At 40.3% G+C, this 25,429-nt stretch overlaps 1 protein-coding gene across 1 annotated transcript in view; it reads left to right on the forward strand.

The window, feature by feature from the left end:
• LOC132149743 (Fc receptor-like protein 5) overlaps nt 1-25,429 on the forward strand; it is a 126,589-nt gene that overhangs the window by 91,318 nt on the left and 9,842 nt on the right. The window contains exon 10 of the mRNA XM_059559149.1: nt 20,339-20,440. Coding sequence (XP_059415132.1) covers nt 20,339-20,440 — 102 coding nt within the window. The remainder of the gene's footprint in view (nt 1-20,338; nt 20,441-25,429) is intronic.

The following is a 25,429-nucleotide window of genomic DNA, read 5'->3' on the forward strand; positions in this document are numbered from 1 at the left end:
TTCACAAACACTTTTAATGTGTATTTTAGTAATGTAACATGATTCATTATTTTATAGACGGATCAAGCTCTTTTTTTAGCAGCATGTTTTGAATCTTATTTTTTAACCAGATCATCATCATCTGTACTCATACAGATGCCATTATCTCTAGACAAATTATAAGATGAAATGCACAGTTGATCAGCTCCATGTTCAACCTGTAATGAGTTTTTCTCTGTGTTTTTAGTGCTGATTTCAAACTTCCACTCTGGACACACTGAAGGTGAGTGAATTTGATTCATATATTTCTCACATACGAGTAATTCTACTTACAAACCAACTTAGAGTTGAGAAATGAGAGTTACATTTTATTATGATTATAAATGCACATCTATTATTTATTTATTTTATTCATGTGAAAGACTTAGGTCCGACATCAAATGATACTGAAACCAAAGCACTGTACAGAAATTCACTTTTTTTAAGAGAGGAGAATCAAATCTAAAGATTTGAATTGCTTTAATTGAACTGATTCCAAATTTAATTAGTTTATACTTCTTCAACGGTTCATCCAGCGAATGTTAAAATCAGTGTATTTTCACAATTCTGTTTATACTACTTCTTGGCCAATAAGCATACAAACAACATTGATCATTTATAAGCTATAAGCTAGGTAGCATGGGATGTAGGCAAAGTTGAACTTTAAAATACACCACACAAGACAATACTTCTTTATAATCTAAACAATAATTTATTTACTAACTGTTATTACATGAAACTATGCTAAAGAGCACACACATACACACACACACACACACTCACACAGAGAGAGAGAGAGTTACTGAAGAGGAGGATTAACGGAATTTGAATGAAGTCCCAGGAGTCTACTAACTTAGTTATTCATTAGATCGACCAAGAAAATCACAGAAGCAGAGATTTGTCTTATCTTTACTGCTTAAGATCAATTTGCACCTATTTCAGCAAGAAATTAAGTTTATTTGTTTGTTTTACTTACATTTGCGCTGGGTTCAGAAGAGTTGGAGATTCGCTTGTTGCCTCGTCTCAGGAAATCCGTGCTCCTAGGATTGGTTGCAGATCTGTCGTTTGTATAAGGTCTTTTGGGAAAACCCTCCTGGTGATTGCTTGGTTGCCTGGTTATGTAGGAGCTTCGGAAGTTCATCTGAGAGTTTCGCTGTTTGCAAGTGTTTTGAGTTCTGGATGGCAAGAACGCTAGCAGCGTTTTGGAGTAGGTAGTTCAAGCCTTGGCGAAAAAGGAAGCACGCTGAATTCCTCTTCTTCTTCTTCTTCTTCTTCTTCTTCTTCTTCTTCTTCTTCTTCTTCTTCTTCTTCTTCTTCTTCTTCTTCTTCTTCTTCTTCTTCTTCTTCTTTCTTCTTCTTCTTCTTCTTTTTGATTGGCGGTTTTCAACTATTTCTTGTGCTTTACCGCCACCACTGGACTGAAGTAGGCACGGGAGTTACTAACTATTCCCAAACTAAATATACCAGCACGTTAAACTAATATAATAATAATAATAATAATAAAAAAATAAAAAAAAAACACTTGTATCCTTTTTAACAGGCCTGTACTTTTCAAAAAAAGAAGTAATAAATCAAAATTTTCCCTTGAGCTTCTTTTCAATAGTGTTTTAATTTCTAACGACATTTTCTTTGTTTTCAACTCATTAACAAGCCTCTGCCTTGCCTCATTGTATTTATGACAGTGCATTATTACATGCTCTACTGTTTCAGGTATATTGTTCTGGCAATACTCACAATTTCCATCTCCATGCTTTTTTATTAAGAACATTGTACTATTCAACTTTGTATGACCCAACCTCATCCTTGTTAGTATAATTTCTTCCTGTCTTGATCTGGTTATTTGTGTGTCTTTTCCCACTTTCCCTTGTATCCTATAAAGATGTCTTCCTGTGTACCCATTATCCCAAATATGCTGCCACTTTTTAATCGTTTTCGCCTTTACTATACTTTTTATTTCTGCTTTACTGTACTTTACATCTACATCTATATTGCTTTTGTCTGTAGCTCTCTTTGCATGCTCATCGGCCAGTTCGTTACCCTCTACTCCTATATGGGCTGGAACCCATAAGAATGTCACCCTCCTTCCTGATGCTTGTATTCCACTTGCCAGCTGTAAAATTTCGATTAAAATATCTTCCCTTGAATCAGACCGATAATTCTGAACACTAAACATTGCTGAACTTGAATCAGAGGCAATCACTGCCTGCAGACAATTGTTAGACTCTATCCACACGAGTGCTAACCATATGGCAACCAGTTCAGCAGTATACACTGATAGGTCATCATTTATCCTTTTTGCCTTTGCTATTCCCATCTCAGGGATTACAAAAGCTACCCCTACTCTATTTTCAATATTTTTAGACGCATCTGTAAAAACCTTTACACACTCTTTGTATTTTCCTGTTATATAATTTCTTACCCCATACTTATCCACTCCATCTTTCTTTCTTTCCTCCAACAGTCCTAAATCAACCCTCAATTCTTCCAACATCCAAGGAGGCACTACTGGATATGCTACTGTAGGGCTGATGTTCAGTGACCCAATTCCCATGTTATTCACCTTATCTTTTATAACCCACCCATAACTTTTAACTTTCATACTTTCTTTTTCCTGACATTCTCTTAATACTGTCTGAGACATGTGGTTCTCTTTATGACCCCTGATGTTTGCCCAGTATACCAGTGCTAGCTGGTCCCTCCTCAAATGCAGTGGCATCTCACCCACCTCTACTTGAATTGCAGCTACTGGAGAAGTTTTTATTGCACCACTAATTATCCTCATTGCTTGATTTTGCATACCATCAAGTTTGCTCAAGCTTGTCTTGGAGGCTGATCCATATGCTATACAGCCGTAGTCAAACACTGATCTCATTAGACCTGTATAGATGGTTTTCAATGCTGACCTTGTAGCACCCCAATCTATCCCGCATAGACACCTCATGACATTTAGTATCCTTTTACATGTTTCTACCATCTATCGGATGTGACATGCCCATGTTAACCTCTTATCAAACCAGACTCCCAGATATTTAAAGATCTCAACCCTCTCCAACTCTTTACCTGACACCATTATTTTTAATTCTCTGCAAATTTTTTTCCTTGTAAAGAACATAACCTTTGTCTTCTCTATTGAGATTCTAAATCCCCATTTCACTCCCCATTGCTGAACTACATTCACAGCATCTTGCATCTTACGCACAATAAACTCAATGTTCCTTCCCTTCTTCCACATTGCACCATCATCCGCAAATAACGCTACTCCATCTAGGCCATGCAAGTCTTTAAATATCTGGTCTATCATAATTACAAATAATAAAGGACTCACAATGCTTCCTTGAGGGGTTCCATTTTCTACTCTAAAACTCTCACTTATTTCCCCATCAATTTTAACTCTCACTGTTCTTTCAGATAAGAAGTCTCTGACCCACTGATACATCCTTCCCCTAACTCCCATCTGATTTAATTTAATTAATAGTCCTTCTGTCCACATCATGTCATAGGCTTTCTCGATGTCAAAAAACACTGCCACTACAGTCTCTTTATTCACTTGGGCCTTTCTAATGGCTTCCTCCAGGCATACCACTGGATCCATAGTACCCCTTCCCCTTCTAATACCACTCTGGTAACATTGCAACAATCCTTTTGACTCCACCCAATACATCAGCCTATCATTTATCATTTTCTCCATTGTCTTACCCATCTGCGATGTCAATGCTATAGGTCTATAACTGCTTGGACTATGAGGGTCTTTCCCTGGCTTCTTAATTGGTACAATGATAGATTCCTTCCACTCTTTAGGGATAACTCCCTCCATCCATATCTTATTATACAACTTCAACAAGACATCCTTACCACTATCACTCAGATTCTCTAACATTGAGTAGCATATAGTGTCTTTTCCTGGGGCTGACTTTCCTAACTTCTTCAGTGCTCTATTCAATTCTCCTTTTGTGAATTTCTCATTCAAACTATCATTTTCCCCATTCCCATTCTCAAACACCCTTTGATATTTAGACACAGTTTCTTCTCTCCCTTTTCTCTCTTCATAACTAAGGTTTTCTGAACTGTGTACTTTAGCTAGTGTTTTGCCTATAACTTCTGCTTTCTCCTTACTAGAAGTTATACTGCCATCTCCATCAATTATCACAGGATATCCATATTCCCTACCGTTTCATTTCATTTTCCTAATCATCCCCCAAACCTTCTCTATTGGAGTAGTTCGTCCTAAAGAGTCACAAAACGTCCTCCAGTACTCCCTTTTTGCTTTCCTGACATTTTGTCTTACCATTGCTTGCGTTCTCTTGTATTCTATCAAATGTTGGAAATTGTGTGTCCTCTTAAGTAATCTAAATGCCTTATTTCTTTCTTTAACAGCATCCTTGCACTCTCTTGACCACCATGGCACTATTTTATTCAAGCGTTTGGGTTTGGATTTTGGAATAGTGGCATCTGCTGCTGCTATAATGCTTGACCTTATTTCTCTAGTTAACACTTCAATACTTTCACTACCATCAATACATGATAGCCATTCCTCACTTAGCTCTTCAAACTTATTCCAATCAGCTTTCTCCACAAACCACTTCTCTACTTTCACTTCTTTCTCTTTCTCCATCTCCACACCTATGTGTACCTTTATAGGGTAGTGATTGCTACCCACTGTATTTCCTCTTAACACCTCCCATTCACATTTGTCTGCCACATTTCTCGTGCCCAAGGTTAAATCTATTGCTGACTCTTTTCCCCTAGATACATCTATCCTTGTCCAAGTTCCATCCTTAAGACATACTAGTTCCTTCTCTTCTATAAATTCTTCCAACACATTCCCATTTACATCATCTTTATCACCCCATAAAGTGCTATGTGCATTAAAATCCCCACACCAAATAACTCTGCCCTCCAAATCTTTCCAAATTTCCTCAAGCTGGCTGCTTTTTAACTGATTACATGGGTTGTAAAAATTTATAATTTTAATATTACCCTCTTTTGCCCACACTTCCACAGTGACATATTCCAATTCCTCTCCTTTCTTAATTTCCTTGTACTGCAGCCCTTTCTGTATAAAAGTCATGATCCCTCCACCTTTCCCATTCTCTCTATCCCTTCTTACTGCATTATACCCTTTTATGATAAAATCTAGCCTGGGAATTAACCACGTTTCTTGGACACATATAACATTGGGTTTTTCCTTAACATCTTCCACATACTTCTTAAACTCCTGGCCATTCGCAATTAAGCTCCTGGCATTCCATTGGAGTATTATTAACACCATTAAGAGGATCCAGCCCATGACTGAGATTGTTGAGTTTCCTCAAGGGTTTCTCTAATATTTTCCCACTGTAACCCTTTTACATCCAAATACTTCTCAGCAGTTTTTACTATAATCTTAATCCTTTCAGTCCTGCTAGTCGTCTGGGCTGTGCAGTTAATGATTTCTGCCATGAAAAGCACAAAGCCTATTTTGCTCACTATCAATGTTTCTTCCTGAATCCTGTTACACTTTACACATCCGTCATTGCCTTTACTCTTGTTCACTGCATTTTGTGGTATCTTTGGTACTCTTCTGGCTGCTTCAGCATACGTGATTTCCTGATTAATTTTAACCTTCTGAACTTCTTGCATTCGCTTGTACACTTCACACCCTCCATATGCAGCACTGTGCTCTCCACCACAATTGCAACATTTTTTCCTTGCCCCTTCCTCACATTCATCATATTTGTGTTCACCGCCACATTTACTGCATCTTATTTTTCCTTTACATGCTGCTGCCACATGCCCATATCGTTGGCAGTTGAAACACCTCAAAGGGGGCGGTATGTACATCCTAACATCGTAGCTCATGTACCCTATAAAAACTTTCTCTGGAAGTCTTTCTTCTTCAAAGGTTAGCAGTACTGAGAGACTATCACATACTACACCATCTCTTTTTGTTTTTAATCTTTTTGCCTCACTCACCTTTACATTCTTTATATTTGTACACATTCCTTCCATTGATTCCTTCTCAGGGATTCCTGTTATTACTCCTCTGATTCGGCTTTGAACTTTCTCCCCTTTTACTTTCTGTCCATTTAATGCATTTGCCCTTACTGCCTTCTTTTGTTGCACCTCATCCTTACACTTTACCAATAGTGATCCATTCCTTAATTTTTTCACACTATTTACCTCCCCTATTTCCTTATGTATAGCTTTCGAAAGTTGTATTGGACTCCATCTATCAAAAGTCACTCCCTCCTGCACCAGTGTGATTTGTGTGTGAACACATTAAACTCTTTTACTTTTTCCCTATCTTTTACCTCATTATAATCATCTGATATTTCCAATGATTTCTTTTTCTTCCGCTTACTTCCACTCACACCCGCACCCTCTACCTCCATCATTTCCTACTCCGTCCTTCCTCCAGTCCCACGTGGCGCCCTAGCGAATCGCTTTCCGGTCGCCAAAAAACACGCTCTGATCAGTGAGTAGACTTATAGTGCAGCTCAATCAGATATTACACAGCAAAACCTAAGTGGAGCTCAACGGCGGCGCACACCCGTCGGACAAAAATTCCTCTTCTTCTTCTTCTTCTAGTTTTTTATGGCGGTTTGGCAAACCAGCGAAAATTGTGCATTACTGCTACCTACTGATCTGGAGTGTGGAGTGTACATAAATTTGGAAGACAGAAACAACCCAAAATAAATAAATAACGGGAAAAAAAACACTAGATTCTACCTATTGTTCCAGTGTTTTTCAGGTATTTGAACAAAATTTCATGCACTGTTGATTGCCTTGAACCGTTTTCTAACAATACATTCAAAGAAATATTTTCAACTCCCAGCCATCCTAATTCTTGAATTAATTGAAATCTCTCCCTTTGATATGCAGAACATTCAAAAAGAATATGCTTCACTGTTTCTAACTGTCCACATTTGTCACACTTTCCTGATTCATGCTTATCTATATTATAATTCAATGCTTTATGTCCAATTCTCAGTCTTGAAAGGATGTCATCTTTCTCCCTATTTCCATATCTTTTCCTCTCCTTTCCAACTCCCTCCTGAATCTGGAATAGATGTCTTCCTTTAGACCCAGTATTACATAGGTGTTGCCATTTTTTACTTATTTCTAATGAAATCAGTCTCCTGAATTCAGCTTTATAACTTAATTTCTATTTGTGGACGATTTAATGTTTTCTTTGCTTGCAAGTCTACTTCCTCATTTCCATTAACACCCACATGTGCAGGCAAGGGCGTAGCCATCTTTTCAGAAGTGAGGGGGACAGAAATTATAAATTAAATTATTATTATCTAAATAATTATTATCTGAGAAAAAGCAGTCCCTACCCTTACTTGAATCGTTCTTCCAAACAAGAAACTCAGAATCCAGTTATACATTTTTCCATCAATTCTCAAGCTTTCCAATTTTATTAAAAGGCTCTCTTTCCACAACATATCGTAAGATTTTTCTACATCAAAAAAGACTCATGAGCCATGATTCTTGAATTCATATTATATCATGTTTATTTTCCAAATCAGAAATGATTTCTTTTTTTATTCTTGCCCATTAGCTATAAGCTTCTCGTATTCCAGTGAAATATTAAAGGTCCCATGACATGAAATTTTCACTTTCTGAGGTTTTTTAACATTAATATGAGTTCCCCTAGCCTGTATATGGTCCCCAAGTTTCTAGAAATTTTAATCTGTGTAAATCGAGATTTTGCTATCTTTCTCTGCGTTTGAGAAAATGGAAGCTCAACCGGTCTGATCTTGAATCTCCTCCTTGTGACGTTATAAGGAGAAATGTTACCTCCCCTTTCTCTGTTTTGCCCGCCCAAATATTTACATAGAATTCAGTTGCAATGTCAGCACAGGCGTTACAAACAGACTTTTATGATATGGATTCGACCGCACCGCCAAAAACAGTGAGTAACCGTGTTCATTAATGCCTGATCTGTGATCAGTGATTTCTGATGTGTAGCAAATTATTCAAGTTCACACAGACTTTCTTTTTAAATCGTTTAATACTGTTTATGCATCAGTGAATCAAGCCAGTGACTATACGATCAACTCCACGTTGTTTCTCTTAGTAGCATGAAACAAATCTGTAATGTAAATTGTGATTTAACTACAGAGAGCGATCAAAGAATGCTCCCTTTATTTTTTCGGAGCTGTCACACATTGCGAGTATATCTGCACACTTGCCTAAACTGCCGTTACAATGAATGACGCTGTTATGCTGCACAACAAAGCTCTTTCTGTATTCATGTGGTGTATTCATGTGTTTGCTGTTAGTTGTGGTAAAAGCATTTTGTGAGAGAAAGCGTGTTGCAATAATGACGAGATCTTTGATTTCTCATTAATCATATCCACCAAAATACCCTAGATATCTAGATACTTTTGGGCTGCTTTGATTATAATTCTGATTCTTTCTGTCCTGCTTTCAGTTTGCGCTGAACAGTTCACTACTTCAGCTATAAAAGTAAAAAATGCAACATTGTTTTTAATCCCAAATTTCTCTTTAGTTTTTTCTTTTGCCATTTCATTCTTTTGTGGAATGATTTCTTTACTTTTGTCTCCTGATTGCAAATTTTTTCCCTAACTTCTTTAGAGCTTCAGAGTATGACAATCCTTCCTGTGTTTTAAGATTTTGAACTTGAGCCGCATGTTTCCTCACCATGCATTTGCCACACTCGTGATCTCTGCTGCATCATGTGCACCTGTTTGCCTCTGCAGCATCATGTGCACCTGTTTGCCTCTGCAGCCGCTACATGCCCAAACTTTTGGAGTTGGTAACATCTTAGAGGAGAGGGGGTACATAGGGCCAAACCAGGAAGCTTATAAATCTTAATCTTTTCAACTGTTACATCTGAGGGGATCCCTGTTATTACTACTTTCACCCATTTTTTTTGTTGCCTACTATCCTTACAATATATTAGCAATCTACCATCCCTCAACTTCTTAACACTTTCAATCAATCCTATCACTTCTTTAATATTTTTAGATAACTTCAGCGGATTAATGACACTGAAGGATCCGGTTTAAAGTTTCATTACTACCTTATACTCTTCCTTCCTTTTTCTTGTCAGATGAGTCCATTTTCACTGTCAGTTTCTGATGCATTACTTTTTCTGACTTTACACTATATTCCATTCATTATTTCCATTCCCGCCTTCATCCGCATCAAAAATGCCATCCTCCATTTCAGGATCATTTCCGGACTCTACGCCACTTCCTACCATGCACTCTACAGCCACAGATCAGCTGTCGCCAATCCCGCCTCCACATGCGCCAAAACCCTGTATTCCTCATGCTGAATTCGTTCATACATTGGTGTAATGACGACTTGATAGCTAGGACTGTAACTGTAGCTAGTTGGGTATAAGTGACCACTGTGGTGCATCAGTAAGAATGCAATTGGATGCTGTAAATCTCTTAGATGGTTTTATTGACAGTCAGCAGAGGATTATCTGTCTTCATGTATGTACAGTATGTGTGTGGTTCTTCAATAAACAATAAAAGAAAGAAAATATCAGCATACAATTAAACAACAGTGCTGACAGAATTCAATTAGCAAAGCTAATAAATTGTAATTATTATACATTTCCCTTTAAGTAGCTTTAGCTGCTTATACATATCAAATAACCAAATAAAATACCTGATAACACATTATCTTCTTATTGAATTAAAGAACAGCCTTCATACTGCTAGTAATCAATACTATCAACCCAAAAAACATAGTTCTCTACTTCTCAACCATAATTACATTCAGATAATAACTATACAGTGTCAAGTGAGAACACACATAAACACAATATTAATATAAAAACTAATATTAATAGGCATTAACATGATACTAGCGGACTTTATGCTAACATACTGCATTTCAATTGAGTATCTCAGAATAAACTCTTAACAACCCGATGCACCGAAATACACATACATAAACATTTACACCAGGGTACTCACATGTCTCTGAATGCACACATGCACAGATATCGACACGGACGACAACTATTCACCTCAGTAATATCTACGATGCGTTTACCGGCCAATCTCACGACCAACTCAAAACGAAACTAAAAACTGTCAGCGCTAAAACTGTGTTCTCTCTGTGACCCCGAAACGAAGCTGCTGATTGGCTAATCCCCGTAACAGCAAGTCCTTCTTCACAGCCGCCCCCAAATTTGCACAGTCAAATTTGCTGTCCCATAGAAGGACTGTTGGTCTCAGATGCTGTCTCAGGTATGGCAGGAAGTTGAACAAGACGGGCAACTGGCCTGATGTAGTTCCTGTCGTTCACCTGGATCTCCGCTGTCCTTATCCTCCCATCTGCACCTGGGATAACCTTTGTGATGTGACCAATAGGCCAGAGCGCCCTTGGGAGCCGCGGATCAATGATCATGACGACAGTACCAGGTTGTAATGGGGCCACTTCTTTCTGCCACTTGGTGCGCGTCTGCAGGGCCGGCAGATAGTGCCTGATAAATGCCCTCCAAAATTGGTCGGCAAGGACCTGCGTATGCCTCCAGCGGCGGTGGCTCAACAGCTCGGACTCAGGATACAACACCTGGGGCAGCGAGGGGTCTGGCCGCCCCATCATGAGCAAATTGGGGGTTACTGGGTCAGGGTCCGCGACGTCACTGGACACATACCCCAAGGGCTTAGAGTTTAGGATGCCCTCGATCTCAATCAGGACCGTGCGCAGGACTTCTTCTGTCACCGTCTGCATCTGAATTGTTGCATACAGGGCAGCTTTGATAGATTTAATTTCCCTCTCCCATGCACCACCAAAGTGAGGGGCACTTGGAGGGTTAAATCTAAACTGGATCTGATGTTTGGCCAGTTCTGCCTGTAAAGTGGGGTGCAGTGCCTTGAAAGACTCATGGATTTCCCTCTCACCTCCTCTGAAATTTGTGCCCTGATCCGACAGAAGCTCCGTTGGTTTTCCCCTGCGTGAGATAAATCTGCGGAGGGCCATAAGGAAGGAATCCTGGTCGAGACTAGTCAGGACGTCTATGTGGACAGCTCGGGTAGTGAGGCACTTAAATAGTATACCCCAACGTTTCTCATTACGCCGTCCGATTTTGACCATGAAGTGCCCGATTTTAACCTGATCTGATGGAACATGCCTTTTATGTCGCTGCTTATAGCAACAAAATGCTCCCTGAATCTCAACAGGACACCTAGCAGGCTGGAGGTCAATGTGGGGCCTGGAAGTAGAAGCTCATTTAGGTTGTAGCCCTTGTATACGAAGGAGCAGTTAAATACGAGTCTGTTTTTCCCATTATGACTCACCATGTGGTGAGGTATAAACCAGGACTCTCTTGATGTACCCAGATCTTCCTCTGCTACCTTCTTCACGTACCCCGCCTGTTCCAATTTCAGGATCTCTGCTGCATAGGCTGATGCTCATGTTGGGTCTTTCATCAGACGTCTCTCAGTGCTCCGCAGACTCGCCAGTACAGCATCTTTTGGGGCGTGGAGACGCGGCATGTTATTAACACGAAGCAAGGGGGTGGCGTAGCGATGTACTCTGTCGACTTCCACCCTCACTGTCCTGGTTTCCAGCATGCGAACTGCCTCTTGATCTTGCTTTGAGCGGATCACTATCTTCTCACTCCTGAACGGCAGTACATCCATTTTCCATAGTTTCTCCACGTGATAAAGGAGCTCTGCAGAGGGTGACTGTGTGGATATATGCAGACACTGCTGCGGCTGAAGATGCTGTCGGATGCGGCTGAAGATGCTGTCGGATGAAGTTGGTTGGGCCCTGAATAGTCCAGCCCAACTTGGTCTTTACAGCAGCTGGTCCGCCAGGTGGACCCATACGAACCGGCTCTACTGGGGTGATCAGGTGCGTATAGTCTGACCCAATGAGGACCATGGGGTGAACGCATTCCATTGTTTGCAAAGGAAGTCCCCTCAGGTGCTTATATTTGCGCTGTAGAGTCTTCACCGGTTGTGAATGCTCTGCAATGCCCAATTGATCAGCGGTAAAGGCTCTCCGGATCTTGTAAGTCTTTTGGGGGTGCCTAGCAGGAGAAATTGAGAATGAGACCGACATTCCTTATAGAACCCTAAGATCCTGGCGCACTGTCCTTAAAGCAAGGTTCTCTGACTCCCCTTTAAGTTTAAAAAGGACCCATCATCCAGTATCGCGTAGGTCTCCATGGCATTCTGTCCATTATGTAGCACAACCTTTGTCACCTTTAGGAGCACCTGACTGCTGCCAGACGGCCTATCCAGATAGAGAACTTCATTAGCAGTACTCACTAAGCATGATGTGTTCTCTGTGGCTGGTGTCACTATGGCTGGTCTAATGTTAAGGTCGTGGAGAGCTTCCAGATGTCTGCCATCACAATTCTTGCACCTGGCCTTTAGTTTGCACTGCGCGGCCCGGTGACAACGACCACAACGCCAGCACCGCCTGTTTTTCTTAATCCAGTCTCTCCGCTGCTCAGTGTCAGATAGTGTAGGGTTGTGTAGAGTTGGTGTATGAATCTGCGATAAGGAGCGCTTCTTCAAATTTGAGATGATCAACTAAAATCTGATATTTAAACCTCTCCGTAACATCGTGGGGGAGGAGATTTTCCAGGGAGGTCTTCAGCCTAGCAAACTCGCATGGGTCCCCTCTATTAAAGTCTGGGATGGTGGGTTGCGGACCCCGATATATGTACTCTGTTGCTCGGCGAGAGTGAGAGTCCTCGTGTCTCGTTTCATTAGCTGCGCCTGGCTCATGAGGTTTTAAAGGGGGTGATATCTGTGGACGGACTTGTGGATCCGTTGGCTGGTGTGACCTCCCCATCTGACCAGATGCAACCCGATTATCGCTGCCAAATGCCGGCATTCCAGGAAGCTGCTCTTGAGTGATCCCCATTTTCTTAAGGCATGTCATCAGCTCTGCTAATAACTCTTTGGGCAGTGTGGTAGTGGATAGTTGTGGCTTCTCCTCAACATCTGCCACTGGAGGGGGGGGGGAGGGGCCAGTCTTCATCGTCCACTTCTACTTCACTGGGTACTTGCACAGGTGCTAATGTGTTATGGACTGTAGCTTGTGTTGTGGGCCTTGGTGAGCTATTAGCCGCGGCGAGCACTCCCGACTGCGCGTGCAGGCTGTACTCCTCGGGGGAGGGAGCAGTGTGGTGTGATGGATCTGGGCCTCTGCTTGAACTAAGCTGTGTTTGCATCTCCATTATGATAAGTTGAAGTCTCTGGTTATCCTCCCTAATCTTTTGCAGCTCATCTAATATTTCAGGTGAAGCCCCTGAGTTTACTCTGTGAGACAGTGGGTCTGGGGTGCTCTGATAATGGGGTCCTGAGAATGCTGACTCTCTGGGATACTTAGGGCGAGCAACAGTCTGGTTCCACTGATCATAAAGCTGGGAGGTGCATGTTAACAGCTGATCGATCCTGTCACCACCGTAGTAGGGCTCCTGCATCTGATGGTGAGGTTGTGAGGAGAGTGCTGCAGCTGGGGAGGGTCTCTCCACAACAGGCAGGGAGACTTCATAGTCAGCAAACCAGGTTGGCGGACGTATCTGACGTCTCGGGCGGGTATCAGGAAGTGGCGTTGCCTCCTCTCTCGAATATGGGAACATCCTCACGCACAGCGGTCACAAACTATCCGGCTCGAAGGACCAATTTTGTAATGACGACTTGATAGCTAGGACTGTAACTGTAGCTAGTTGGGGATAAGTGACCACTGTGGTGCATCGGTAAGAATGCGATTGGATGCTGTAAATCTCTTCGATGGGTTTATTGACAGTCAGCAGAGGATTATCTGTCTTCATGTATGTACAGTATGTGTGTGGTTCTACAATAAACAATAAAAGAAAGAAAATATCAGCATACAATTAAACAACAGTGCTGACAGAATTCAATTAGCAAAGCTAATAAATTGTAATTATTATACATTTCCCTTTAAGTAGTTTTAGCTGCTTATACATATCAAATAACCAAATAAAATACCTGATAACACATTATCTTCTTATTGAATTAAAGAACAGCCTTCATACTGCTAGTTATCAATACTATCAACCCAAAAAACATAGTTCTCTACTTCTCAACCATAATTACATTCAGATAATAACTATACAGTGTCAAGTGAGAACACACATAAACACAATATTAATATAAAAACTAATATTAATAGGCATTAACATGATGCTAGCGAACTTTATGCTAACATACTGCATTTCAATAGAGTATCTCAGAATAAACTCTTAACAACCCGATGCACCGAACTACACATAAACACATAAACATTTACACCAGGGTACTCACATGTCTCTGAACGCACACATGCACAGATATCGACACGGACGACAACTATTCACCTCAGTAATATTTACGATGCGTTTACCGGCCAATCTCACGACCAACTCAAAACGAAACTAAAAACTGTCAGCGCTAAAACTGTGTTCTCTCTGTGACCCCGAAACGAAGCCGCTGATTGGCTAATCCCCGTAACAGCAAGTCCTTCTTCACAATTGGGGTTTTGTCCAAGCTGATTTGGTCCCACAACGCGATCTTCCAATCGACTTGTTGCAAGGTGGAGCGTGCATATCTTAACATGATGCAGTTTAAATCTAGATTAAAGACCCATCTCTTTAACCTCTCATATCAATATCAATATCCGTTAAAGGATTTTTAGGCTGCATTAATTAGGTAAACCGGAACCGGGAACACTTCCCATAACAACCGATGTACTTGCTACATCATTAGAAGAATGGCATCTACGCTAATATTAGTCTGTTTTCTCTTATTCCGAGGTCACCGTAGCCACCAGATCCAGTCTGTATCCAGATCAGAGGGTCACTGCAGTCACCCAGATCCAGTATGTATCCAGACCAGATGGTGGATTGGCACCTAGAAAGGACCTCTACAGCCCTGGCTTACTGAGTTGGGGTGACTTCATTTACAGCGATATTGTTGACTTGAATGCAAATGAATGCCCCGACACTATTTAAACTGAACAGAGATGACATCACTGAATTCAATGATGAACTGCCTTTAACTGTCATTTTGCATTATTGCCATACTGTTTTCCTAATGAATGTTGTTCAGCTGCTTTGACGCAATGTTTTTTGTTTAAAGCGCTATATAAATAAAGGTGACTTGACTTCAATTTATCACATGGAGAAATATCTTGAATGTATTTGTACTGGTGCAGAACGAGAGGAACAGTAGTAGTGTACTGCATAGCGCATTACACACAGGCTTCTAGATTCACTTTCACCAGAAAGTCATGTATGCCTAAGGTTGAAAATAAATGATGTTTATAGTGAATACCCATATAAATTGTCTTTTTTTACGATATAGTTTTAATCCAAATACCTTCCTACTTTTTAGTGATGAACTGTATATTCTCTCGAAGCTCGTACATCGCCACCGCAGCACGCTCAATCCACTCAGTGTGCTTTATCAGCTTGCGCACATCAGCTTTACAGGCGTTAATACTGAATGTTTAATATTATATTCTTTGCATAGATATCCTACGTAGACAACTTTAATCTCTAATAACTCCATTATGTTATCTGTTGTTCTGTTTTCTGTGTTTCTTTGTCTGAATATGGCCCTTATCACATGCAATGTGGTATCGGCGTTTGGGATCGGGGCATTTTAATGAGTACAAGAACAAGTACAGGTGCTCAGTATCAGTGCATCCCCTATTAATTATTAATGAATCCTGCAGGGTTGTATCTTGTGAAAAGAGTTAATTCCATCAACTCTTTTGAGTGGATAACAACACGGCTGAAAGGAAACCAAATCAGGATATCAACGTCACATGATTAGTTTATGATTAGTTTTTATGATGAGCGGGAGTATTTCAGAACAGATGTCCTCTGTTGTGGAGTCACGTAATCACTTCTCTTAATGCTGACATAGGTTTTACATTACATTACATTTAGTCATTTAGCAGACGCTTTTATCCAAAGCGACTTACAAATGAGGACAATGGAAGCAATCAAAAACAACAAAAGAACAATAATATACAAGTGCAATAACAAGTCTCAGTTAGCTTAAACACAGTACAGTACATGTAGCAAGGGCTTTTAGCCCTTTTGTGTGTTTGTTCCCTGAGGTCCTACAGCACAGAAATTATTATACAGTAAGAGGACAAGCTCTTCTGCTGAAAATCGTTCACCACTCATGTTTCCAAATTCTATGTGACTTTTTATTGACAGATATTCCCAAACCAACTCTGATTGTGCTGCCACAGAGTTCATTGTTCACTGGAGACTCAGTTACTCTGAGATGTGAGGTGGATCATTCATGGGATGGATGGGAGTTTCTCTGGAGTAAAAACTCAAACACTGAATCTACTGAAGCTTCAACTAAAACAATCGATTCAGTGAAAGTCTCTGATGGAGGAGAGTACAGCTGCAGAGCACGAAGAGAAGGATATTACACACATTACAGTGAGCCCCTAACAGTGATAATATACGGCAAGTATATTTTTCTCATAAAATGAACTGCTCTAAGAACACAATGAAAATGATTCAAAGACACTAAATAAATGACTAAAACACCTATAGAGAACAACACTTCAATCTAACCTGATTTTTTTTTTACAATTAAGTAACTGTTCATACAGTAAAAGCAGCACATTATTTTCATTGTGAATTTTTGTTGTTGTACAGAAAAACCAAAAGCCAAAGTGAGCATTAAACCGGATCATCATGTATTCAGAGGAGAGACATTCACTCTCAGATGTGACATTGATGGTGAAGGAGTCACTAGCTGGCAGTACAGCTGGTATAAAGATGATTCAAACAGTGTTTTCAGTGAACTACAGGAACACACATTCAGTTCTGTTACTGAGTCTGACGCAGGTAAATACTCCTGTAATGGAACAGAGAGAGGAGGATCACGAACATCAAACATCAGTGATGAAGTTACACTGACAGTATCAGGTGAGTTTGATCATCTCTTCACATACACACACTCTTTACATGTTATTAATGAGTGATTTCTCTATTTCAGATACAGTTTTAAGTGTTTCTTCACAGAAGTGGTTGACTGAAGGAGATTCAGTGACTCTGATCTGTGAGGTTAACAACTCCTCTACAGGCTGGACATTCAGCTGGTATGCGGTTTCATCAGGTAAGATATAATGTAAGATATAATGTGTTCCATGCCTTAATATCTGAATTATCTATTGTTATTCAATTATTTTTGCTTAGTGTAGCACTTTTTGTTGAAATATAATGTGCGTTATAAATTAAATGTAATATTTATTATTATTACCAGAGGTAATTTACAAGACTTGTGTAAACAGCTTCATAAGGTAACTGGAAATTTTCACTTTCTACAGACTACAGAAATCATTATCAGCTGCTCTCAGACAGCAGCAGAGGAGCTGGAGGAAACTACACTGTCAGTTCTGCTGCTCTAAAACACACAGGAGTTTATGTGTGCAGAGCAGAGAGAGGAAAACCAGCCTATAAAACAACCTACAGCAACAAACAGCCACTATTGGTCACTGGTGAGTTCAAACAGAATGAATGAAGCCCAAATTAAACAAGAATGTGTGAGAGTGTTATATGATACACTAACTGATTACTCTGTATCATGAGAAATCAAATTCTTGATGTTTACATACTGTTTAAAAAATCAGAAGTCTCCGTTCCAAAATATAGCATATAGCAAATGTAGAATCATCTTTAGGCTGAGCATTACACTGAATTTTCCACAGGTAATAAGTGAAGGATCTGAGGATCTCATTTGAACTATTAAATAGCAATCTTTGTATATGCAGCTTGAAGAGAACAAACATAACTCTGGGCTTCACTTTATTTATGTTGTTTCTTCATCTCTTTCACATTACTTTGTAATTCTCATTTACTCATTTAATTTCTTAATAAACATTTTATTCACTTACATGTTACTTTTTTATTTTATATTTCCTGTTACTGTCTAATGATCTTTCATCTTCTGGCAAGTTCATTATTACTGTAGGCTGTTTACTCCTGCAATGCAATGTAGCAGTTTGCCACATGAATAAACACAGAATGTGTGTTGCAGGTGTTTATTTGCACTTAAAATGTGACTCATCCAATCAGAATTTAGGGTTTAAACTTCAGTTTTGTAATAAGCAATGAGATGCAAGAAAGCTCTAATATATTGTGATTTACAAATGTTACAAATGTACTCTTTCATAATTCACAGCTACATTTGAACGGCTGTCGATACAGAAAAAAAGAAAAACATTTTGCGGCTAGACAGTGTAGTTATGACATCTGCCAGCAGGGACTGATGAGGTATTTATTTAACTCTGAGAGTGAGAGAGAGATTGGAATATGTTTATGATAAACTAAAATATAATTATTTGTGGAACAAAATTACTAATTAATAATAATAATTGCGCCAGAATGCCCACCACACACCAGCTTACTGGTGGAGAGGAGACAGAGTGATGAAGCCAATCAGCAGATATGGGGATTGTTAGGAGGCCATGATGGTCGGAGGCCAACAGGCGAATTTAGCCAGGATGCCGAGGTCACACCTCCACTCTTTTCAAAAGACATCCTGGGATTTTTAATGACCACAGAGAGTCAGGACCTCGATTTAACATCTCATCCGAAGGATGGTGCTTGTTAACAGTATAGTGTCCCCATCACTACACTAGGGCGCTAGCACCCACACAGACCACAGGGTGAGCACCCCCTGCTGGCCTCACTAGCACCTCTTCCTGCAGAAACCTAGTTTTCCCAGGAGGTCTCCCATCCAGGTACTGACCAAGCTCAACCGTGCTTAGCTTCAGTGGGCAACCGTTCTTGGGCTCCAGGGTAATATGGCTGCCGGCTACAAAGGATAAGGATATGAGGGACAATATATAAACATGCCTGATAAAAACGATATGTGCTCTGACCACTTTAATATCCATTTATTTTGAAACATTTCTTAAATTGTAGCTGTAATTGTCTTCTCAGGTGTTTCTCCTCGAGTCTCTCTGATCATCAGTCCCAGCAGAACTCAACACTTCACATTTGTCTCTTTCTCTCTGAGCTGTGAGGACCAGAGTAACTCTGATAGATGGAGAGTGAGAAGATACACAGAGAGTTGGGGGCTGCAAGATTGTTCATCATCAGTGTGGGCATCACAAACAGGATCTACATGTACAATCAGCTCCACCATCACATCAGACACTGGAGTGTACTGGTGTCAGGCTGAATCTGGAGAGAACTACCATCCTGTTAATATCACTGTACACTGTGGGTCTGTTTATGTATTTATTAATTTCACTGGCAATTTACAATCAATACGTAAAGCAGGTTGAGTAAAAACATGCAGGAAGCATCAGTGGGCAAAAAACACACAAAAAATTAGTTTTATTAGAAAATATACTTTTTAAATTATCATTTTTATGTTACCACACTCTTATGTTTACACTCAGCTCATGTTTCATCTGTTTCTGTAGCTGGTGTGATTCTGGAGATTCCTGTTCATCCTGTGACTGAAGGAGATACTCTGACTCTACGCTGTTTATATCAACATTCAACTCCATCAAACCTCAGAGCTGATTTCTATAAAGATGGATCACTCATCCAGAATCAAACTACAGAGATGATCATCTCTACTGTCTCAAAGTCACATGAGGGTTTCTACTACTGCAAACACTCAGAGAGAGGAGAGTCACCCAAGAGCTGGATCTCAGTCAGAGGTGAGATTGAGAACTAGAACACTATTAAAATGTGCCTGTTTCATTAACAGCAATAATCTGAATGTGAAATATATTTGTCTCAGCTTCTTCCAGAACATCAAGATCTGAAGGGTTCAGTCTCGTCATAATTGGAGTGACTGCAGGACTGACCGTCACATTTGTGATCATTGTCTTCTTGGTCCTTCTGTGGCGCTACAGAAACAAAGGTTCTTCATCTGTCATATTAAAATTCATAACATTTTGGTAGACACTAACTCTGATCCTAAATCTTGTGAGCTGCTTTCCTGCAACAGTCTTATCTGGTTTTGGTTTTAGCTGGTCTCCCAACATGGTAAAGCTGTTGGCTAGTTTTAGAAGCTTTCTGCACAGTTTTCTTCTGGACAGACTGAAAAGGCTGGAGCTTAGGCCATAAAGTCTTCTTGTCCTTTATATTTGTATGATACACATAGTTACTGCATATGTGTAGTGCTCCAAATAAGTCACTTTTGTTCTATTTGAGTTACAGTAAGATGCAGTCTATGAAGACAGCAGACAGTGAAGCAGCTGTTTCTGAACAAATCTATAATGTGATTAAAAAAAAACAAGTCGCTAAACACTATCATTCTCACACGTATGTATGCAAGAAGGAGATTAAAAGTCAGTTTTAAAAATTGTACATAATAATTTTATGTTTTTCTAGGTGTAAGATCTCAGTCTCCCCCTCATGTCAGTCAACAGAAGAACAGCAGTCAGACATCAGAGCAGAACCAGAGTGACGTGCTTTACAACACACTGCGGCCTGGTCAGTCTTTACAAGCTGAGATGAAAGACACTTAGAAATAACCTTTAACTAACAGGACTGATGTCACAATTGGAAAAAAAAATTAACATGATATTTATTACACTAACATATGTCAACTGGATGTTATTTTATTATAAAAAAAAATGTGTAGCCTAACAAAACATTCAGTTCTTAATAGTTTTAGAGGAACACTCCACTATTTTGAAAATATGCTCATTTTACAACTCTCCTAGTGTTAAACAGTTGTGCTTTACCGTTTTTGAATCCATTCAGCCAATCTACCGGGTCTGGCAATAGCACTGCAGATTAGCATAGATCATTGAATCTGATTCGGGCATCTCGCTCATATTGTTATCATGGGCACTTCTAAACACCGTGAATAATTATATATTACAAATTATTCAGAATTTAGAATGCATTTTAAGAATAATATTCCGATAAACTGGTCAAAATGCACAACATGCTGTATGCTAAGCTGTGTGCTGGCATGAGAAGCACATGGGGGAACACGTGAGATACATGCTAAATGAAAGCACATTCACTCTCTGACAGCAGATGGCACTAAACTGCAGAAAATGCAGCCCTTACCCTGGAAACCCCATAAATAAAGCAGCCACTACTTTCTAAAACATATTAAAATCATTTTAAATAGCCATTCAGATTTGTGTATTTGCTATGATGTTCATCACAGTGCCAGATACTTAAGTATTTAGACTTAATAGTCTATTTTTTTACTTTTTTTTAAGACTACAGCATGCTCTAGATATTGTTTGAAGGTGTTTTGATTCTTTATTGTTAATTCACACTTTACATTAGGGCTTCATTAGTTAACATTAGTTAATTCATTAGTTAACATAAACTGAAAAATTCTTCTGAACATTCATTAATCTTAGGCAGTCCAATATTTAATAAACGGTTAAAATCTAGTTGCAACTGTATTGTTTAATTAGCTAACATGAACTAAAACTTGTATTTTTTAACAAACCCTCTACGGACACCTTGGCAATTGAAAATTGAATTTGTAAAATGGCGCAGTTTTTTAAGCATTTTAACTGAACTTGTGGTTGTGCTTTTTTTGGTCATTTTCTGCAAAAAAAAAACCTCTGGGAAACAACTTATAAAAATACTCTTACGTAATTGTACGTATCTTTTGTGTATGCCTGTTGTATCTCTTGTTTCTGCTTTTCTAGGTTAAGTAGCAACACATGTTGTTAATCAGCGCTTCTAACTGTCAACCTCTGCTGATTTGCTCTTGTGACTGTCTCCTACCACAAAATCCGGCTAGTTCTCCAGTGTTGTGGGGATGGGAGGTTTTCCCTCTGTCTCTCCTGCGAAGAGTCCCTGTTGCCTGTTGTAGACATGTGGTTTCTTTCAGTTATTAATTGTTATAGGACTTTTTTCATTGAATCCCTGAGTGCAGGGCCAGTTGTTTAATGTTTTATTTCATTATTGTTTAAATAAATGCATTCAACCCTTCAGGTTGGTGGAGAGCTCCTGCCTCAAGTGGAGGAGTTCAAGTATCTTGGGGTCTTGTTCACGAGTGAGGGAAGGATGGAGCAGGAGATTGACAGGTGGATAGGTGTAGCTTCTGCAGTGATGCGGTCAATGTACCTCTCTATTGTGGTAAAGAAGGAGCTGAGCTGCAAGGCGAAGCTCTAGATTTACTGGTCGATCTATGTTCCTACTCTCACCTACGGTCATGAGCTGTGGGTCATGACTGAAAGGACAAGATCCGGGATACAGGCGGCCGAAATGAGCTTTCTCCGCACGGTGGCTGGGCGATCCCTTAGAGATAGGGTGAGGAGCTTTGCCATTTGGGAGGAGCTCAGAGTAGAGCCGCTGCTCCTCCACATTGAGAGGAGCAAGCTGAGGTGGCTCGGGCATCTGTTCCAGATGCCTCCTGGATGCCTTCCTGGGGAGATGTTCTGGGCACTTCCCACCGGGAGAAGCCCTGGGGAAGATCAAGGACACGCTGGAGGGACTATGTCTCTCAGCTGGCCTGGGAATGCCTCTGTATCCCCCCAAAAGAGCTGGAGGAAGTGTCTAGGGATAGAGAAGTCTGGGCCTCTCTGCTTAGACTGCTGCCACCGCAACCCAGCCCCGGAAAAGCAGAAGAAGATGGATGGATGGATGTAAAAAATACTTTATATTTTGATTTAAGGAAGCTGTAGGGAGGTGGGTGCCACTTATTTTTAAATATCTTTCTCCTGTTTATGGGTAGTAAGGGAGGTAGGTTAGTATTTTCATTTGGTTGCATCGTTATTTTATGTTTAGGTTATTTATTTACTAAAATATTTAGACTTATTTTTGTTTGCATTTTGGCCATTACCCCCTCCTGAATTTAACTGCTTTCATCTTTTGTTTTCTTTTGTTACTGTTTCTTATGTTCCATCAATAAATCTTTATTTTGCTTGATTTATGGTTCAGGTGTTGAATCAGTGCTTGGACAAGAGACAGGGGCTCTGAAGACGTACAATTAGTTTAATTTAATAGTTTTTATTTTATTTTTATTTTTTTTATTTCTTCTCTACCCTAGACAGGGGACATCATAACAATACTGATAAGATAATGATATGAATTCTACTAATAAGAACTATAAAACACAGTAAGGATTAATGAGCTGCTGGATTCATGAATATTAATCAGGTTTTGTGCGTTCGCTCGAACTCGGAAGTGTCTGCCTGCAAAACTGGAGGCTGAATTTTTTTTTTCAAATCTTTCAACAGTATGCAATAACAATATTATGAACATTGTAATTGGTATGAAGATTTATATAGTTATTTTTGTATTGTTAATGTGTGTGCACTCTGTGTTCACGAAGATCTTTTAAATATGAAATTTAAAATTAGAGAGTAGAACTGTTCAGCTAAATGTTCCTAATTTCATTCACTTCTCTCTCTTTCTCTTTCTTAGGAGCACTGTTGGGAACGTTACTTTACTCACTACTTGTTCCAAAAAGTAACTGGGTTAGTAACTGAATTACTCTATAATAAAAGTAACTAGTTACCAGGGAAAGTAACTATTTGCGTTACTGTAAAAAAGTTTGCTATATGTCAAAGAATATTTTTTTTAGCAGTTTTCACAAGTCAGCTAAAATGAGTAGAACAGACAGGTGTTCGAACATAACTTTGTCACGGTTGGTAAACCGTGATCTCTGGGTTTTGCACTTTGTGGTGAAGTCTGTGTGTTTCACGTCTGCACTGATTAGTTTGTGGGCGTCTTCGTTAATTGTCATCAGCAGCAGCTGTCACTCATTACTCACTTCCTATATATTGGTTTGTCTCACGTCTTGTGTTTGTGAGAACGTTGTTTAATGTCGCTTCCCCTGTTTGTTGGCTTTAGTGTTGTTTGCGTTTGGATGTCCGTGTTTTCCCCGGAACCTCATACACTCTCCGCACTTTCACTCAGCCACAAAGACTTACCTTCGGCTCTATTCCCCGCAGTTCCTGTGCCATCCTCTCCTGCTGCCTTCTCACCGTCATCATCCGGATTCCTCACCACCTCACCACCATCTTGGAGTGTTGTCTTCCCAACATCGTCTTTGTACTCCTGTTTGTTTATTAACTTTTATTAAATTGTCTAAACTCGCTATTGTTTCCAGTCCTTCATTCACCCCACCGTCACAGAACGTTCTCACCCACCATGGAAGCAGCGAGCACCAACACCCTCACGGACTTCATGCACCACAGTGCGAAAGGTATGGATCAGAAGCAGGAGAGTATCTCGAACACCGGACGCGCTGTCCAAGCGCTGGTGGCACAGGTGTCCGAGCTCACCCAGCAGATCCATCAGCTCACCTCTCCCACTGCGCCCATCGCACCGCCTGCGCCGCCCGTCCCCCGGGAGACCTCCCAGGATCACTTCTGGCCAGAGCCGTGACTTCCGGCGCCAGAAAACTACTCCGGTGAGCCAGCTTTTTGCAGAAGTTTTTTGAATAAATGTTCTATGCACTTCGCTTTGCAGCCCCGCACCTTCGCCACCAAAGAAACCAGAGTGGCATTTACACTCACGCTACTGTCGGGCAAGGCCGCCCTATGGGGGACGGCGGTGTGGGAGAATCGACATCCGTGTTGCGCCTCGTTCCACACCCTCTCGGAGGAGATGAGAAGGGTATTTGATCGAGCCGCGGCCGGCAGGGAGGCCGCTCACCAGTTCTCAGATCTGCGTCAAGGCACATCTTCAGTCACGGACTACTCCATCGAATTCCGTACCCTGGCGGCCGCATGCCAGTGGAACGAGGCAGCGCAGTGGGATTGTGGGACAACGGGTCTTCACAGGCCCGCTGTCAGGTGAAACTGGGTTTGCCCCAAAAAAAAAAGATATGGCAATACTCGCAGAGATGTAAGGTGTAAAGTGATGTTTATTTACAGTGCTCGAGAGGTGAAACAGTCCCAGTACACAAACAACCAAAAGCTATATACAAAAGTAACAAAGAAAAAAAAACTGAAACAATAAACACTATACAAAAGGGGAAAAAAAAAAATATATATATATATATATATATATATATAAATATATATACGCAAACTCCTCCAATGATAGATTGCTCACGGCACCACACTTGCACGCTCGCTCGCCAGGTTAACTGACACCCAAAAGTTCTTTGGGGCTCCTCTTTATAGTCCAAGCCCCGTCCCTTTTGTTAAAACCATTGCCTAAATTAGTGGGTAAGTATTTCAGGGGAGTATGTACAATTTTCACAACATCACAAAAATATAGACACACAAAAATAGCAAAATATTTACAGGAACAAACTCCAAACCAAAAATAACAAATACAAATGTAGACACATAAAAATTTGCATAATATTAATAATAACAAATTTCCATTATCCCCCCTAACGAACCAAGACAATGGATGAGCCGACTTCCAGTTGCTTCGCGCCGATGCGGCCACACACAGCGGTCCTGGCACTATTTATCCAGGCCGCTGGGTGGCACTCGGTTTGGTCGATCGATGGTGGAGAAGCAACGCGAAAGACCGGCAACC

Source organism: Carassius carassius, chromosome 9, assembly GCF_963082965.1.
Source record: "Carassius carassius chromosome 9, fCarCar2.1, whole genome shotgun sequence".
NCBI lineage: Eukaryota > Metazoa > Chordata > Actinopteri > Cypriniformes > Cyprinidae > Carassius > Carassius carassius.